The sequence below is a fragment of the Drosophila subobscura genome, chromosome E, assembly GCF_008121235.1.
Source record: "Drosophila subobscura isolate 14011-0131.10 chromosome E, UCBerk_Dsub_1.0, whole genome shotgun sequence".
NCBI classification, from domain to species: domain Eukaryota; kingdom Metazoa; phylum Arthropoda; class Insecta; order Diptera; family Drosophilidae; genus Drosophila; species Drosophila subobscura.
In genome coordinates, this window is record NC_048531.1 from 293,887 (window position 1) to 311,982 (window position 18,096).

General features: G+C 44.5%; 1 protein-coding gene across 4 annotated transcripts in view; it reads left to right on the plus strand.

The window, feature by feature from the left end:
• The first annotated feature begins 662 nt into the window (after positions 1-662).
• LOC117892558 (protein O-glucosyltransferase 2) overlaps positions 663-18,096 on the plus strand; it is a 74,359-nt gene continuing 56,925 nt past the window's right edge. The window contains exons 1-2 of one of the 4 annotated variants that reach the window (XM_034798876.1): positions 663-799; positions 1,229-1,587. In XM_034798876.1, coding sequence (XP_034654767.1) covers positions 1,277-1,587 — 311 coding nt within the window. In that variant the 5' untranslated portion in view covers positions 663-799; positions 1,229-1,276. Of the gene's footprint in view, positions 800-1,218; positions 1,588-18,096 lie in introns of those variants that run through there. The other 3 variants (XM_034798873.1, XM_034798871.1, XM_034798872.1) reach the window with 3 other exon arrangements.

An 18,096-nucleotide genomic window follows, 5' to 3' on the forward strand; every position in this document is an offset into this window, starting at 1 on the left:
AATTTTTGAACCAAAAAAATTACATTAATGCCAAAAATTCGGGCTTTTTACCCATAGTGCAGTGTTTAGCTCTAGGGGAGGGGGGCGAGCTAAAATAACGTGTTGGTGTGAGAAGTGATGTAGATGTTGATGACATTTTTAGAAAACATGTAAGATTTTTAAAAAACCCACAAAGGTACAGATGTAGTACTGAGTACCGGGAAATTAGAATTAGAATTCTTTAGAAATTATAATCACCCCAAGAAAAAAGTGGTTCTAATACATGAGATTCTGCTGAATGCCCTTTTATCTCTTCGAGTACCGGGCACAATAACTAATCAATCAAGTTAGTTGGCTTGATGTTCTCCTGTATCTGGGATTTGGATTTGGGTAATCATCAAATTAACACATATGTACTTACTGAAAGAGAACACGACCAGATCGCTAGTATTTAAATATTGTATTACAATAGCATATTACATATGTATGTATGTTCGTACAAATGTAAGTATCTACATATGTACATATGTATATGTGCCTTATATTGAACTGTAAAGCAACTCTCACTTTCGGATAGAGTAAACGAGTTCCACAATATCTATCTTTGTGGTGAGTTTCTGGTCATGTTGTAAAGCTGTGTTTTGTGGTTGCTTAGGCAGCTGTTTAACTACTGAGATCTATAACAGAAACAGAAAAGTTTCACCCAAGGCTTTAATCGGTTGTGAATTGTTGAATGTTAAAGATATAAGATTTTCTCTAAATGTACATTCACGTTTTTTTTAAAGTAAATAAAATGGATTTATGACTGAAAATTGGTTTTGTATGTCCATTTAATTTTGAAAAGATTTTAAATTGCCGGATAAGGGCTTGGTTAAATATTTAATTCAAAAGTGAAAAAAAAACACCCAAGAGATTGATATCAAATTTATTGCGATATTATTTAAAAGCTATTTACATGTACATATGTGTTGTATATATTTACATATTCATATATATACAAATGTATATATAAAACAAATATTAAATTAAGATATATACCAAATTTTCTTTTAATATTTTCTTTTTAGAATCTATGTATGTAAATAGTTGAATTTTTTTTAATCTGAACCAGTCTGAACATTTTCTGTGGGTCGTAATACATGCATATGTACATATATGTATATGTATATACATGTATATATATGTATGTTCAAATGTGTGTACATTGAAATAAATAACATTCCACTTACAAATTTATAAATAATTTCAGGTAAAAACGTCGTGATCGTGTGCAATATATGTATATGAAAGTGTAGAGATGATACGGTTCGCAGTCATGGTAGCCTTTCTGGATTATACAAGGAGGGGTAAATTCATTAGCCGGGCGGTGCTTACATTAATGCTACTGTGCATCGGAATCATCATGCACCTTAATATGTTACCGGGAGCACTTGCCGTGAGCAATAATGCTGGTAGCGCGGCGCGCCCCTTGTCAGGAAATGGGAATACAAATCCGCGGTTACCTCGTACAAGTGCCAGTCAACTCAATAGTGGCAACAGCGCCACCACAAGTTTTAAGCTTGCCACAAAATCATTAAATACAACTCGAAATGGAAACCTGCGAACAAGGTCTGTTATTTTGCATTTTTAAACGTTTGTTGTTCGTATGTACTTATTTATGTATGTATGAACAGAGATTATATGTATGTACATACATATGTATGTATGTATGTAGGTGTATGCAAGGTATGTACATATTTAAGAAATCCGCTGGTCAAAACAAAAGATTGCGCTAACAAACAGGTTTTTTGCACAGTGGTTAACTGTAAACCTCGCAGGCATACACACCAAAACCTAAACCTATTTAATAATGTGTGCAAGCACATACATACTTATGTACATAAATGTACAATCGTCCATGAGGCCTACGTATTGTATGTATGTACATATATACCTACATATATACATACACAAATGAACATACATATGTACATACATGCATGTGCTTACTAATAAATACAAGGAAAGTGATAGGAAACCTATTTCGGAATAAGTGCATTTGTACATACAATATGTATGTACACATTAATTCAAAATTATTTACAATTTTTTCTCAATAATTTAATATTTTCTGAATAAAGAAAACATTTCCAATCCTAATAAAACTTAAAAGTAGGGAGAAGAAAGAGTTTTTGGTTTAGTTCACGCAGCTTGCTGGAAAACCGGTCTGTTCATTGGTGTGGGAAATGGTCAACCCAGATGTGTTGACTGTGTTCACTTTGTTGAAAGTGAATGTGATTCAAATGTGTACATACATATGTATGTATGTTCATATGGACATACATTTAATTGATTACTGTACGGAGTGGGAAAAGCTTAAAAAGCGCACAGGTTTTTACACCCGGTACTCGAAGAGTAAATAGGGTACATATATTGTATTTGTGCACAAAGTGAATGTATGTAACGCACAGAAGGAAACGTTTCCGACCTCATAAAGTATATATATTCTTGATCAGCATCAATAGCCGAGTCGATTGAGCCATGTCTGTCTGTCCGTCCGTCTTGTTGAGCGCCTGGAGCGCCTTTTATGGTCTAAAAGCTAGAGCCACCAAATTTTGCATCCAGACTTCTGTATGCTCACACTGTTACAAGTGTATTTCAAAAATGATCCCCGCACCCTTCCACCCACGCAGAAGGGCGAAAACCTCCCAAACCTACAATTTTGAAGATAAAAGAAAACTAAAAATTCCGCAGGGAATGACCTTTTCTATCAGATCACCAAATTGGGATCCGATTGGACGATTATTATGGTCACAATGAAGAAATTAATTTGCAGTGGCTAAACCCACCCTGTCCAGCAGCTTATATTTGTTTTTTTCACATTCTCTCATACAAGACTCTGCGGTGCGTGGGTCTAGGGAAGAGGGGCGAGCTAATGGAGCGTGTTGGTGAGAGAAGTGTTGTAGATGTAGATGACAGATGAAGAAAAAATGTAAAATTTGACAAAACACCTCTAAGGTGCAGATGTAGTACTGAGTGCAGGGTATAAAAGTTGTGACGCGTAAGAAGCGTCTCACTCGTCCCTTCTCGTTTTGTTTTTTTTTGCACATTCTCTCATCCACACTCTGCTTCGCGCAATGTACGGCTCTAAAGGAGGGGGGCGAGCTAAAAGAGCGTGTTGGCGGACGAAATTATGTAGAAGCGTTATGTAGATGTAAGAAGTGTCTCACACATGCCTTCTCGTTTACAATGTACTTGACACAAATTTTTACTCGCGAGTCCCACTCTCGTGTCCGATTAGATCCGGGAAGCCTCCTTGGTTCAGCAAAGAGTTATCCAGTCTTTAGAAAATAAAATCAAATTAAAAAATTTCAAGAAGTGGGTTCTCTTCTCTTTCTAGTCACTTAAAAGCTCGGTCAAACTTCACAGATATTAATGCTCAATGCTTTAGGAACTAACTACTTCGATGCAGGACACGTTTTTCACAGGACCCTAAACAGTTTTACAGCTTTTTAAACAGTAGGCGTATAACGTCCATCCTCGCTATCATTTTCAAATACGTCGACAAAACAATGATCAGGCATTTGCCGATCTTTTTGCACAATTTTTTCAAACAACTTATTCCTAGGAAAGCTACCCAGGTCAAGTGTATCCATACAGTTTAGCCAGGTCGACCGCATTATCTACCCTTTGTTAAGATAAAGCTCCCTGCTTCATGATCTTCATGGTATTACCCGGTATGTTCACCGGGCCCTGACGGAGTTCCCGGCTGTGTACTCAGGTACTGTGCCGAGTCTCTGTGCGGACCCTTGCTTAAACTATTCGCTCTGTCCATCCATTCTTCTTGCTTTCCCCCTATCTGGAAGAAATCTTTTATAATTCCTCTCCATAAGAAAGGTAGCAAGTCTGACGCAAAAAGAGATAGGGGTATATCTAAGTTATCCGCTATTCCTAAAATGTTCAAGAACATTTTAACTCCGCATTTGCAACATATCTGCAAATCACAAATGTATATCTCCAGCTCAGCACGGATTTATACGGCGACGATCAACAACCACTAATCTTTTAGAGTTCACCTCCTTTTTCATTAAAGGCTTCCAAGGTAACTTGCAGACGGATGTTATTTACACTGATTTCTCTTCTTGCACAAAAGCTTGACCTTCTAGGGTTTCCGCCCAATCTTTTAGGATGGATTTCTGGCTACCTGTGTTCTAGGTCTCAAAGAGTCCTCTTCAAAAATTCCGTATCTTCACCTTTTCTGGTTACTTCTGGAGTACCACAGGGTAGCCATTTGGGCCCCTTACTTTTCACACTCTTTATTAATGACCTGCCTTCTGTATTGACAAATTCTCGAGTACTTATGTATGCGGATGATGTTAAGTTCTGCGTCTAGTATAAGGACATTTCATCTCACTCTCGCTTGCAATCAGATCTCAATAGCTTTCAGTCATGGTATGGTACTGTTGATACTGATGTAGTACTGAATGCCGGGTATAAAAGTTGTGACGCGTAAGAAGCGTCTCACACGTCCCTTCTCGTTTTAGTTTTGTCTTCTTGCTGATTTTGGTAATTTTTGCTTGCTTAGCAATAGTTGCTCTAGTTTAGTTGTGTTTAGCTCAAATTTTCCTCGAATATTAGCCTAACATCTATCTTTCCTGCATGCTCGCGTTACAGGCTTTGGCTTGGTGTCGCATGGGCCACTTGATGGTGCAGTCATTGCATATCAACGTCCAGACAAATTAACCAATCAATCAGTATATCAAATATATTTTTTTAAAGTTCTAAAATGTTTTAAAATATCTTTTATCATAATTAATCTTTTAAAATTTTGTATTTTTATTTTTTATAACAAATACGACGTAAATGGTTTCGGAGTCGAGTCGCGCTGTTTTACGACTGTTCTTGTTGTTGAATCGGGTCTCTCTGCTATGCTCTATACCCTGTACGTGTGCACACTTGGAAGGGACGGAAGATAAGATTGTGAAGCGATTGCCTTCTGATTGTTCTCTTAATTACAAAAGAAGAAAACAAATTGGCAGCACAACACTGGTCGCTGCCAATGGACCTTCAATCGAGGGTATGCAGAGTACTCCATCGATCCAACTACATTCATTATAGGGTTTTTTCTCCTCTGCTTCATTTACAGTTTTTATGACTGTTGTTCCTGTTCTAGACGCACAGAAGGAAACGTTTCCGACCCCATAAAGTATATATATTCAATGTATCAATAGCCGAGTAGATTGAGCCATGTCTGTCTGTCCGTCCGTCCGTCCGTCCGTCCGTCCGTCCGTCCGTCTTGTTTGTCGGCTAGTTCTCAGAGACTATAAGAGCTAGAGCCACCAAATTTTGGCACCAGACTGCTGTATGCTCACACTGAAACCAGTGTATTTCAAAAATTAGCCCCGCCCCCTTCCGCCCCCGCAAAAGGGTGAAAACCTCCCAAAGCTACAATTTTGAAGATAAAATAAGACTAAACCCGCCATTCCGTAGGGAATGACCATATCTATCAGATCACCGAATTTTTATCCGATTGGATCATTATTATAGCCAGAATAAAGAAATGAATTTTCAGTGGCTAAACCCTCTCATTCACACTCTGCTTCGCTCAGTGTGCGGCCTCTGCCCCTGCCGTTCCTCTGCCTCTGTCACTGCAGCGGTTAAACCCACCATGTCCCGCAGCTTATATTTGTTTTTACACATTCTCTCATTCACACTCTGCTTCGCGCAGTGTGCGGCCGCAGCCTCTACCTCTGCCGTGAGTCTGCAGTGTGCGGCTCTAGGGAAGGGGGGCGAGCTAAAGGAGCGTGTTGGCGTGACGAGTGTTGTTAGTGTATATGACAGATGAGGAAAAATTAAAAATTTTACAAAAAACCGGTAAGGTACAGATGTAGTACTGAGTGCCGGGTACAAAAATTGTGACGCGTAAGAAGCGTCTCACACGTCCCTTCTCGTTTTGAATTTAAGTATTTTTTTTCTGTAGGCCAGTACTCAGACACGCAAAATATTCTTGAGACAGAAAGTGCAGGATGTCCCTTGGGCAAAATAAGCGGGTGCTGAGCCTTAAACGGGAGCGATGAATTACCAAGACCCCATTGCCCATCGATCACATTGCGTTTGATCTCCTTTATGTCGGTCCACAAATTGGCCAGTTAAACGTGCCGTACAAGAAGATGCGTTCCGTGCTGAATATCCGAGACAGTGAGCCCAGAATGCCTAAGACAATGAACCAATTTGTGTGTGTATGCGAATGTGCGCTGCATGGCAAAGAACGAATTTGCAAACTTGCAAACGTGAGATCGGCAGGCTGAATAAAAGGGCCTGTCATCATCGGCCAGCCATCGAAAATTACCCGGAGCTTTGTTGTGGTACTTTCCTCCTTCAAGACGCAGTGATGACGCATGAAATACTTGCAGCGGCTGCGATTAGTTTTCGTTCCAAACTAAGAAATCGCCGATAAGCCTGAGTGTAAGATTCTCCTAAGCGATCAACAGCATGTACCTTTGTATTATAACAAGCCTCCACACAATTCTCGACTCAGTCTCAGCCAACCTTGCATTCATCCTGGATTCCGAATCTGGAGAATTGATCGTTGGCAAGAGGGCCGAGCTTGCTACCTTCTGCCCACCGCCCGATACGATCCACACAAGCCGGGTCTTCTGTAGAAGAGCCAATCCATCGCTGAGCTTGATTTGCCCTACGCAGAGAAGGTCGTAGAATATGCTCGAACCGATGAGGAGATCTACCCGCTGGGGATGGAAAAATGCAGGATCGGCAAACTGAATGTTGGTGGGAATATTCCAATCGGCTGCAATAACTGCCAGACTCGGCTGGCAATCGGTGATTGTGGGGGCGATAACAGCAATAAGTGTGGTCGAATACTCCGAAGTGCGAGACTGCATGCAAATGCTCACGGTGGATCCTTCTGTGGACACGCTAGTATCGTCCAGCCCAGAGACAAGAGCAGAGGATAGAGCTCTCCTAAGTTGAAGCTGCTGGGCGAACCTGGATGTGACGAGATGACATTGTGATTCAAAATCGAGGATGGCACGACAAGGAACTAGAAAGCCAGAAGCACAACATCTACATCTTGGGCAAGAGAAGTAGACGGATGGGACGGCGCACTCCGTGCAGAATTCTGAAAAGTCGGAATAACTCCTAATTGTCGTTCTTGAGTAGAACCAGCTGGGGAGCCTCACGCTGTGGGTTGAAGCGCGTCGAAATGCAGTAAGGTATGATGCCTCCTTTCGCATACTCTACATTGGCCACCTGTCCACGAGTCCGATGCCCCGATTTAATGCACTTAAAGCAGAGCGACTGCTTCTTCACTTCCTTGTGGCGAAGGAAAGGCGACAGGTTTGTGAAGATATTCCGTGTCCCAATGAAAGGTGGAAAGGGCATCGAGACGGCTCTGCAGAACTATAAGAGACAACAAAGGTATGGCTTTTACCCACCTGAGCGCTACCAGTGGGTGTCACTATAGCGTATTGCACGTTCTCCATTTTCTGGCGTCGTTTCTGCAGGAAATCGTAGAACTCCCCAGCTGTAGGTATCTTGTCCGGTGACGCAGTCTCCTCCCACTTGGTTGATCCTGATATCTCCTCAGCACTTCCCAATGTCTGCAGGGCACGCGTATGCAGGTTGATTGCGTCCGAGAACTTTCGGAGCCTTCCAGCCTTCCTACCTTCTTGAGCCCAAGAATCTCCTTGATGTGTGCCAGGTAAACAAGACGCCTGTTATTAAAACATTTATTGAGTATGTCTAGAGCTAATTAGCACTGGAAAGCTCCAACGATCGAACCGAATCCAAAGACACATCCGAGAGGAGCGAAGATGCTGAAACTTCTCGATGTCACTGAGATCGGCGTCCGCTTCGATGACCGAGTTGAACATGGCAACGAAGTCCGCATATTCCACGTAGCCAGCAGAAAAGCTAGGTAGCTTTAACTCAGGAAGCCTCTGTTTGTGAGCCATGATGATGGTGTGATTTCCAGAATGGTTTGGAACTGTGGCTCGAGAGCAGCCAGCAGCTCAGCCTTCAATGAAATGAATAGCGTATCGAAGGTTTCGCGCAGCTCACCTTCAATCTCTTTAAGCTCGAGCAATTCCAGCTCATTGAGGGATCTATTAAATTCCTCGCGGATTTCAATAAGCATATCGAGGAGCACATCGATTTCCGCGGCACTAAATTTGTCGATTCTATTGCCCGAGAATTGTTCGCCTAGACGGTGCAGGGGATCATATAAAAATTGAAATTTACTTTTGTAAAGACTCAGTTTAATATCGACCATCGGAATATAATCGACCGCGCCTAGATTCGGGTTGTTGTCCATGCTTAATGATGTGCAATGCGACGAAACAACGGTATATGCAAGACTACGGTGAACAGAATCGGGAGCGCAAGCGGGACAATGGAATACACGAAAAGTCAAGAGCCGCAGCTGCAGCTGCGCAGAGACCGAGAGGTGCCAAGCTCTTTTGGCACCTATTATCCAATATCGAATTCGAATAAGTTTGAGGTTTACACGTTATACCTGTTTATTTATACCGGCGGCTAGCTGAAGGCAATTGCTCGCTCTCGCCCGGCCCGGGTTCGAAATGCAACCTATGCGGCGAGAGATGAGCATAGAACTGATTTCGGCAACGACGGTCCATAAAGCAATTATATAAGCATGAAGAAATTATAGAAGGAGGACCCGTCGTCGGCTGCGTTCGTTGTGTTATTTCCCTAGAGTTCAGTGCTTGTTTGCTTGTCGAAGCGAAAGGTTGGGCGAGGTAAAAAATTTTTTTTTGCAAAAATTATCCCTTCCCTTCGCACAATATTTTAGTTTTTGCAGCAAGAAAGATGGAACTTATTTTAGAATTAAGAGCCTAAGAAAAGAAATATATATTAAATGAGAAGGGACGTGTGAGACGCTTATTACGCGTCACAACTTTTATACCCGGTACTCAGTAAGTACTACATCTGTACCTAAAGCGGGCCATACACGATAGAATTTGTTGGAAAACATTTTGTATAATCTGAATTTCATTTTACCACCAATATGCGAATATTTCTCGCAAACATCATTTTCTTTAAGTTGTCAACGAGTAAACATGTCAGCGGACACCGAGACAGTAATTGTCTTGATGGCAATACATATATTTTTGGAGAAAAAAAAGAAAATAGGCAATGCAGGCAATGTATAGGTTAGGTTAGGTTGAGGCGGCTGTCGGGGTTGTCAGAGACCCGACACACTTAGGCCGGTTTCGGCCCATTGTGATACCGCATGTTTCGCTCCCTTCTCTCCCGTGAGACCCTATTTTATCCATTATCCCATCCGGATGCCCTTATGAAGCCTGCGATCCGTCTGGGACTTTTTGTAGACATGTCCGAAATGTCATTTAGAAAAGGAGCGCCCAAGTATTGAAGTCTCCTTCTACTGAGAGCCGGACAGGAGCAGAGCAGGTGTTCCACAGTCTCCTCCTCGTCCTCATCTCTACAGCTTCGACAGAAGTCGTTATATGGGGCTCCCAGCCTGTTTGCATGTGTGCCTATTAGCCAGTGTCCCGTAAGGGAGCGTATGACTGAGCTGCACCTACTCCTACTGAGTTTGCAGAGCTCATCGGTGCGCTTCCTATTAATGTTAGGCCATGTTTGCCGAGTTATGCGACATAGTGGCACAGTTTGCCATCTGTCATTTGTTAGTTGCTTAAAAAGTTCTTTTATTTTGAGCTTGCAGGTGGCCATTGGCATACGAATATCCTCCTTATCATTGAGAAGGGGGATTGTTGTTCCAGCTCTGGCCAGCTCATCTGCTATACAGTTGCCTTCAATGTCCTGGTGGCCCGGGACCCATATTAGGCTGATGACGAACTGATAAGCCATCTCGTGAAGAGATTTGCGACAGTTTGCCACTGTAGCCGAGCTTGTTGTTATCGCATTCAGTGATTTGATTGCAGCTTGGCTATCACTATAGATGTTTATGTGAGTCGCCTCAGGGGTTAGTTCCTGAAGACAGCTCAAAGCTTCCTTGATCGCTATGACCTCCGCTTGGAAGACACTGCAGTGATCCTGGAGCCTGAAGGAGTAACTAATGTTCAGCTGTTCGGAGTAGATTCCTCCTCCGACCTTGTTGTCCAGCTTTGAGCCATCAGTAAAGATTCGAATGGCTCCCTTTGGACCAGGTGGTCCCTCAAGCCAGTCGTTTCTGTGAGGGATGATTGTTTCAAAGGGGGTATCTGTATACTCCCTCGGAACGCAGTAGTCCGTTTTTGAAGGGACGATGTTGTTTCCATTTAGGATGGACGCATGGCCGGTGTGATGTGACACCCACTGGTCAGAGTCTCTGAGACGGATTGCTGCCATTTATGCCTGATCCTTACCTGCAAGGTCAAGGCTCTGCAGCCAAAGTATAGCATTTAGCGCATCCGTTGGCGTTGTGCTCAGAGCTCCACTGATGCTTAGGGCTGCAGTTCGCTGCACCTTGCTTAGTTGTTTAGTGATGGTCCCCTTCGATAGGGCAGTCCACCACACTGCGACTCCGTAGAGCAGTATTGGTCTTACTATTGCTAGGTAGATCCATTGGACTATTCTTGGGCTCATGCCCCATTTTAGCCCGATGACCTTCTTGCAAGTGTAGAGGGCTATCGTAGCCTTCTTCACTCTGTCTTTGATGCTTAGGTTCCAGCTGAGCTTTTTATCAATTTCAAACCCTAAGTAACTGGCACTGTCGCTGAAGGAGAGCCTGCATCCGTTTAGTATTGGGGGGTTGAGGGGCGGGATTTTGTATTTGGTTGTAAACAACACAAGTTCCGTTTTAGAGGGATTAATTCCCAGTCCACGCGACTTTGTCCATTCTGAAAGTCGTGCGAGCTTCGCGGTCATTAGTTCGCAGAGTGTTTGAGGGAATTTTCCCGAGAAGATAATGGCAGGCCTTGCAGCCCTCCCCTTCCAAGTCACACAAAATCTTATTGACTGCTATGTTCCATAGAAGGGGAGACAGGACACCGCCTTGCGGGGTGCCTCTGTTGACATACCTTGACTGAGTGGACGATCCCATTGATGATGTCACTGTCCTGCATGTGAGCAATTGATCTATGAGCATCACCAAGTGACGATCCACCCCCAGGTCAGTCAGGGCCTCTGTGATGGCTCCCGGTATGACGTTGTTAAAAGCTCCCTCAATGTCTAGGAAAGCGATTAAGGAGTATTCTTTGACGTGAAGAGATTTCTCTACCGCCGAGATTACTTCATTGAGTGCCGTTTCCGTGGATTTCCCTTTTCGGTAGGCATGTTGAGTTGTTGTTGAGTTGTCCTTGCTGCTGCTTTTGGCTCTGTTAAAGAGAGTCCTGCAGTCTTTCCGGAGGGTATCTATATTTTTAGACCACCAGGGGGGTTTCTTTTTCCCTCTTGGTTTGGTTGAGGGGCAAGCTGCCATGAAGGCCTTATTGCAAGCTTCCGTGAAATTGTCCACAAGACGATTAAGGTCGTCTCCAGGGCCGGCTCCGGCTCTGGGTCTACTTCGGGTGCCTCGATCTCCGAGGCAACGTCCTGCTCAACTGGGTTGTTGACAGAACGCGCCTCGGCCGCTGCATCCGACTTGTAGACCTTCATGGTCACCGAGCTGAACCCGAAGTTAAGCTCTCCCCTGGCTGCCTCTATCGGGGCTAGCGATTCCTTGTTCAGGATCACAACCGCCTGATTTGTGGGGCCCTTTGATGCCTCCACTTTAGCCACCTTCCAGTCTGAGGTAGGCAGTGTGGGGTTGCATCTCTGCAACATCGTTAGGATCCGCTCGGGCTCCTTGAACGTGGCCGGTACCCGTATACGGGCCCTTGGCCTACTTGGCACCTCGCTCCAGTCCACAGCGACGAGCTTCGCCCCTGCGTAGACCTCACCGATTTGCGCCACCGCAGCTTTGTATAGCTTCGCAGCGCTCATCCTCGCAGGCTACCACTTTTATGTTTCCCTGGAACCATCCCATGTCTTTGCAGACTGGGGGTGGCCCGGGATCTTTCTCGAGAAGCTCGAAGCAGCGGTCGGCCAGTGCCGCTTCCACCCACTTCCATTGGCTTCTGGGTATTTTCCCCTCCGCGCTGCCTTTATCGAGAACGCCTATCAGCGTCCTCTCCTTGGCAATCTGCGCGAAGGATACGTTAGCTAGAACCCTGGATCGCTTCGCGGCAGGTCCGGGCGTCTCTTGAGAGCGTTGCCTCTTCGGTTGTGCGGCCACCTTCTGTGGCTCCACACTGAAGTTGGGCCACACCGCCGAGGCCCATTCTACTTTTTTCAGCCAGTCTGCTGTTGGACTGACTTCCTGGCTGGCGTTCTGCCGACGGAGTATGTGCCCAGCACTCCTCTTTTCGGCATAACTGTATTTCTTGGCTTGGACACTGGAAGATGGTAAGTCATCACCCGCCGCTTCACCGGAAGGTTGATCAGCCGCAATATTGCTTAGCTGCCCTACCATGGTATCAGTTTTGGGTGTTGGCTTTCCACCCATCCCAGGTTTGGGATGGGATCCACCCGGATTCATACCCGCGTCCTTCACCGTGCAGGTCTTTCCTGCGTCTGAGCGGATCGGGCCAGGCCTTTGGGCCGCTGCCTTCTAACGCTTGGGATTTCTCCCTGCAGGCATTTGGGGAGTGCCTCTCTCGTTTTTGTTTTTGTTTACAATATTTAATGATTTCTCCATATAGTTCCCACGAGCTGCAGAGAAGGGGAACGGTCCACCCCGGCAGAGCTCTGCGTTACCCGGGTAAGGCATAATTAGAACAGGGGGCTGCCAAGTCCCTGAGCTCTCCGTTCACGACTGGGCTAGTGTTTATACCGGGCCCCCAGCCAGGCTGACTCTTGGCACGGGTCGAGTGACACCTTAGTCCGGCCCGGCAATGTATAAATGCTTGCAAAAATTGTTTGGACATTTTAAATGAAGGTGTTCACTCAAGCGACAATTTTTACAAATGATGTTCGTTCCAACCTTGCCATCCATTAACGAACACGTTCGCTCGAATACAACCAAGATATAACCATTTCTATTCTCTTCGAATACAACTCTTAACTGTAAAAATCGACCCGAACACTACCACCAACGATTCGAACACAACGTGTTTTACGAACAAATTCCATCGTGGATGGCCCGCTTTAGCGGTTTTTCTTCCAATTTTATATTTTTTTCTTCGTCTGCCATCTGCATCTACATAAATTCTCACTGCCAACACGCTCTTTTAGCTCGCCCCCTCCCCTATAGCCTCCTAGAGTGTGGATGAGAGAATGTTCAAAAAAAAAAAATAGCTGCGGGAATACACCACTGCAAATGAATTTCTTTATTCTGGCTATAATAATGAACCCATCGGACCCCATTCGGTGATTTTAGTGCCATGGTTAGGTTGAGGCGGTTGTCGGAATTTTGCTATCCCGACACACTTAGGTTTTAGTGCCATACTTGGGTATCAAACTTGAAGTCAGTTGACCAAATCTAAATTTGCTGATGCGAATGCGGAGAAAAAAGTGCAAGTGTTATTCTATTTGTCTGTTACGCGCGGAACCCAGCAGAATGCAGCCCTTCTCCCGCCCAACCGACCGAGGGGCGCTGCCGCATGACGCGCGGCCCGATTAGCCGAACCGGTCGCGAGCATGCAGGAAAGATGTATGTTAGGTAATATTCGAGGAAAATTAGAACTAAACACAACTAAACTAGTGCAACTATAGCTAAGCATGCTAAACTACCATAATCAGAAACAAGACAAAACTCAAATTAAACTAACTAGGTAGGCTATAATAAGAGATTTTTTTCGTTCGTTCTCTTTCGTAGTGACCAGACGTGTTTTTGTTTTGCGCTCCGTATTTTCCTTTCTATTTTGGATAAACAACCGGGTTTTTTTCAAAATAACTCTTCTAATAATTGCCTAATAACTTGCCACTTTTCTTACATATGCTAATACGCGAGTGCATGCCTTTTATTTGTTTAGAATTGTAATTTAATCGTGTTCATTTGTGCATCGGTTGGTTGTGTGTTTGTGCTTTTTCTTTTTTGTAAGTACGCCCTCACTATTAGCCGCTCTCTCTTGTAGTTGCGCTTCTGCCTTCCACTCTCTAGCTCGAGTAACTGTTCTCCCTCTCTCGCTCTCAATACTTTCTGTGCAGTAGCGCGCGCTAGCTGTCGCTGCGTTTCTTCTTTCTCTCCTCTCTGCGCTCATCTGTTTTCGATCCCGCTTTAAGCACTGCTTATTTGCATTTGTCGGCACACTGGTTTCACTGCTATTTGTTTTTGAGAAAATAATTATTATTTATTTCATTTATTTATTTCTTTTTTGTATTTCTATATTTAATATAAATAATAGAAATAATGGAATACGTGGTTGTGTGTTCCGCTAAGGCTTGCAAGAAGCAGATCACACACGACCAGCCGAACATCCCATGCTGGCTCTGCGATAATGTAGTGCACGCAAAATGTATTGGGTTTTCAGGCCTCGTGGGTGACGCAATTTCAAAGCGTCTGCATTACAGTTGCGAGGCATGTCGGTCTGTCGAGAATGACATGGTCACATTTATGAGGCAGACGCGAAAGGGCTTTAAGGAGCTGACCGTGGGCTTTAAGAAGCAGTACGATCGGCTTCTAGCCATGGAGTCTCAATTCAGCGGTTTTAAACTATTGAATGTTAAACTCGTGATCTGCAAGTGCCTGTCCCTCGGTCGCTCGCTGCTGATCACCTGTCTCCGTCCACTCCGATAGTGCAGCAGCTAATTTCGTTTGCCAATCCAAGGGCAACGACAGCTGTTGGTGATCAAGTTTCGGCTACCAAATCTTTCATCTCGGAGAACATGCGGCCAGTTAGTACTGTAGCGTCCGTGTCTGTCGAGTCCGCTCCAAAGCCACATCGTATCCCATCTATTTCGATCCCACCAGTCAATAAACGTCCCGGACCAGCGGATATTGCCGTCAAAGGTACCAGATCTGTGGTGTTAAAACCTCTGGTGGGAGTCCCACCAAAGCGGCAAGTTTTTGTCTCTCGGCTTGACCCCGACCTCAAATCTAATGATGTAACTGCTTTTATAAAAAGCAAAATAAAAGCCGATGGGTTAAAGGTGGAGAAGTTTAATTTCTCATATGCCAGGGAGATATCCTCTTTCAAGATTAGCGTGTCTCCAACTCATTTCGAGACCATTTGCTCTTCCAAATTTTGGCCAGACCACCTGGTTGTGAAAGAGTTTAAGGCTAAGAAGAAAAATAGGCCTCCCATAACAGCACGGATTTATACGGCGACAATCAACAACCACTAATCTTTAAGAGTTCACCTCCTTTATCATTAAAGGCTTCCAAGGTAACTTGCAGACGGATGTTTCTTACACTGTCTTCAGTAAGGCATTCGATTCTGTAAACCACTCTCTTCTTGCACAAAAGCTCGACCTTCTAGGGTTTCCGCCCAATCTGTTGAGATAGATTTCTAGCTACCTGTGTTCTAGGTCTCAAAGGGTCCTTTTCAAAAACTCCTTATCTTTACCTGTCATGGTTACTTCTGGAGTACCACAGGGTAGCCATTTAGGCCCCTTACTTTTCACACTCTTTATTAATGACCTGCCTTCTGTCTTAACAAATTCTCGAATACTTATGTATGCGGATGATGTTAAGCTCTGTGTCCAGTATAAGGACATCTAATTTCACTCTCGCTTGCAATCTGATCTCAATAGCTTTCAGTCATGGTGTTGTGCAAATATGTTACACCTTAATTCCTCGAAGTGCAAAGTAATGACTTTTCATCGCTCTAGCCCCTTACTGGCTCCTTACACCCTCTGCGGTAGTTCTCTTGAGAGAATTACATTAGTTGATGATCTTGGTGTTAAACTAGACCCCAAGTTACGGTTTTCTGAACACATTTCTACCATGGTAAATAAAGCCATGTGTGTGCTTGGGTTTATAAAGAGGTGATCAAAGGAATTTGATGACCCCTATATAACGAAGACTCTCTATATCTCGCTTGTTCGTCCGATTTTAGAATACGGCTCATGTGTATGGTGCCCTCAGTACAACATACATCAGGACCGTATTGAATCAGTACAGAAAAACTTTTTATTATTTGCCCTACGGGGCCTCAACTGGGATGCAACTGTGAGACTGCCATCCTACCGTAGTAGACTTCTTTTAATAAATCTTCCTTCCTTAGTTAGTCGTAGAAAAATGCTTGGTGTAATTTTTATGCACAACTTGATCAAGGGGGATGTAGACAGCCCAGACTTGTTGAGCCGCGTAAACTTTACGGTTCCCATTAGACCCACTAGAAACTATATTCCTTTGTTCCTTCCAATGTGTAGATCGAATTATGCCTTTCACGAACCCTTTAGAGTGTTATGCTCGGATTATAATTCTCTCTATCACATTATATCCTCGACTCACTCCCTTCCTCTTCTTAAATCTCTTATACTAGCCTACCTCTCCCGTAGTTAATTTAATTTTTGACTTTGATAATTTTGCTTGCTTAGCTATAGTTGCTCTAGTTTAGTTGTGTTTAGTTCTAATTTTCCTCGAATATTAGCCTAACATCTATTTTTCCTGCATGCTCGCGACCGGTTCGGTTAATCGCACCGCGCGTCATGCGGCAGCGCCCCTCGGTCGGTTGGGCGGGAGGAGGGCTGCGTTCTGCTGGGTTCCGCGCGTAACAGGCTTTGGCTTCGTGTCGCATGGGCCACTTGATGGTGCAGTCATTGCATATCAACGTCCAGACAAAAAGATCCGCAGCCAGGGTTTTTGATGTTTGGAGTCTCTATGGGTTGTTTGCTTAGTGCTAATGGGCAAACACACAAATAGGCTTGGTGCCCCCTATTCTGTCGCAGCTGTAGAGTCGAGGACGAGGAGGAGATAGTGGAACATCTGTTCTGCTCTTGTCCGGCTCTCAGTAGAAGAAGGCTAAACGAAATTTCCCATGAAGGTAGCAAACTTTGTAAGGGCACCGGGATGGAACAACGGCTGACAACTTGCAAAGCGGGAGGAGAAGAGGAGTAGATCTCGTCAAGCACCTCAATTTAAAACGAGAAGGGACGTGTGAGACGCGTCACAACTTTTATACCCGGCACTCAGTACTACATCTGCAACTTAGCGGTTATTTGTCAAATTTTACATTTTTTCTTCATCTGTCATTTACATCAACAACACTACTCACGCCAACACGCTCCTTTAGCTCGCCACCCTCCCCTAGAAACACACACTGCAGAGTCAGGGCAGAGGCAGCGGCAGCGGCAGAGACGTGTGAGGGGCAGAGGCCATAAAATACGCGAATCAGAGTGTGCTGCTATAAGCTCCGGGACGGGGTGGGTTTGGCCACTGAAAATTTCTCCATTGTGGCTATAATAATGATCCAATCGGATCCCAATTTGGTGATCTGATAGATATGGTCCTTTCCTACGGAATGGCGTTTAGGTTTCTTTTATTTTCAAAATTGTAGGCTTGGGAGGTTTTCTCCCTTTTGCGGGGGCGGAAGGGGGCGGGGCTCATTTTTGAAATACACTGGTTTCAGTGTGAGCATACAGCAGTCTGGTGCCAAAATTTGGTGGCTCTAGCTCTTATAGTATCTGAGAACTAGCCGACAAACAAGACGGACAGACGGACGGACGGACGGACAGACAGACATGGCTCAATCGACTCGGCCATTGATGCTGATCAAGAATATATATACTTTATGGGGTCGGAAACGTTTCCTTCTGTGCGTTACATACAACCGTTATTCGCACAAATACAATATACCCTATTTACTCTTCGAGTAACGGGTATAAAAAGCGGAAAGATGTTTAGATGCCTTCGCTAGTCCACAGACCTTTTCTCCAACCACCCAAGGCTCATAGAACAGGACTACATCCGCTCCGCTTTTGTCCAAGCGGAGTATTAGGGAGTCTGCTGCTGCTTTACAGGGATTTGTAAGATTGTTAGTCTTGGCATCAGGTTTCTCAACCACTGTAATATCTGCGTCAGATTCGTCGACTATCGCGTCATGCTGGAGACACATGGACTCGAAGTCATGCGTCAGCGTAATCGCCGAGGAGCACCCGTCCTGGATCGACTCGAATTCACCTTCCGGTGCCTCGATATCCGAGGCAACGTCATGCTTGACTGGGCTGTCGAGAGAACGCGGGGCTGGCCCAGCTGTCTCCTGCGAGAGCTGCTTCTCT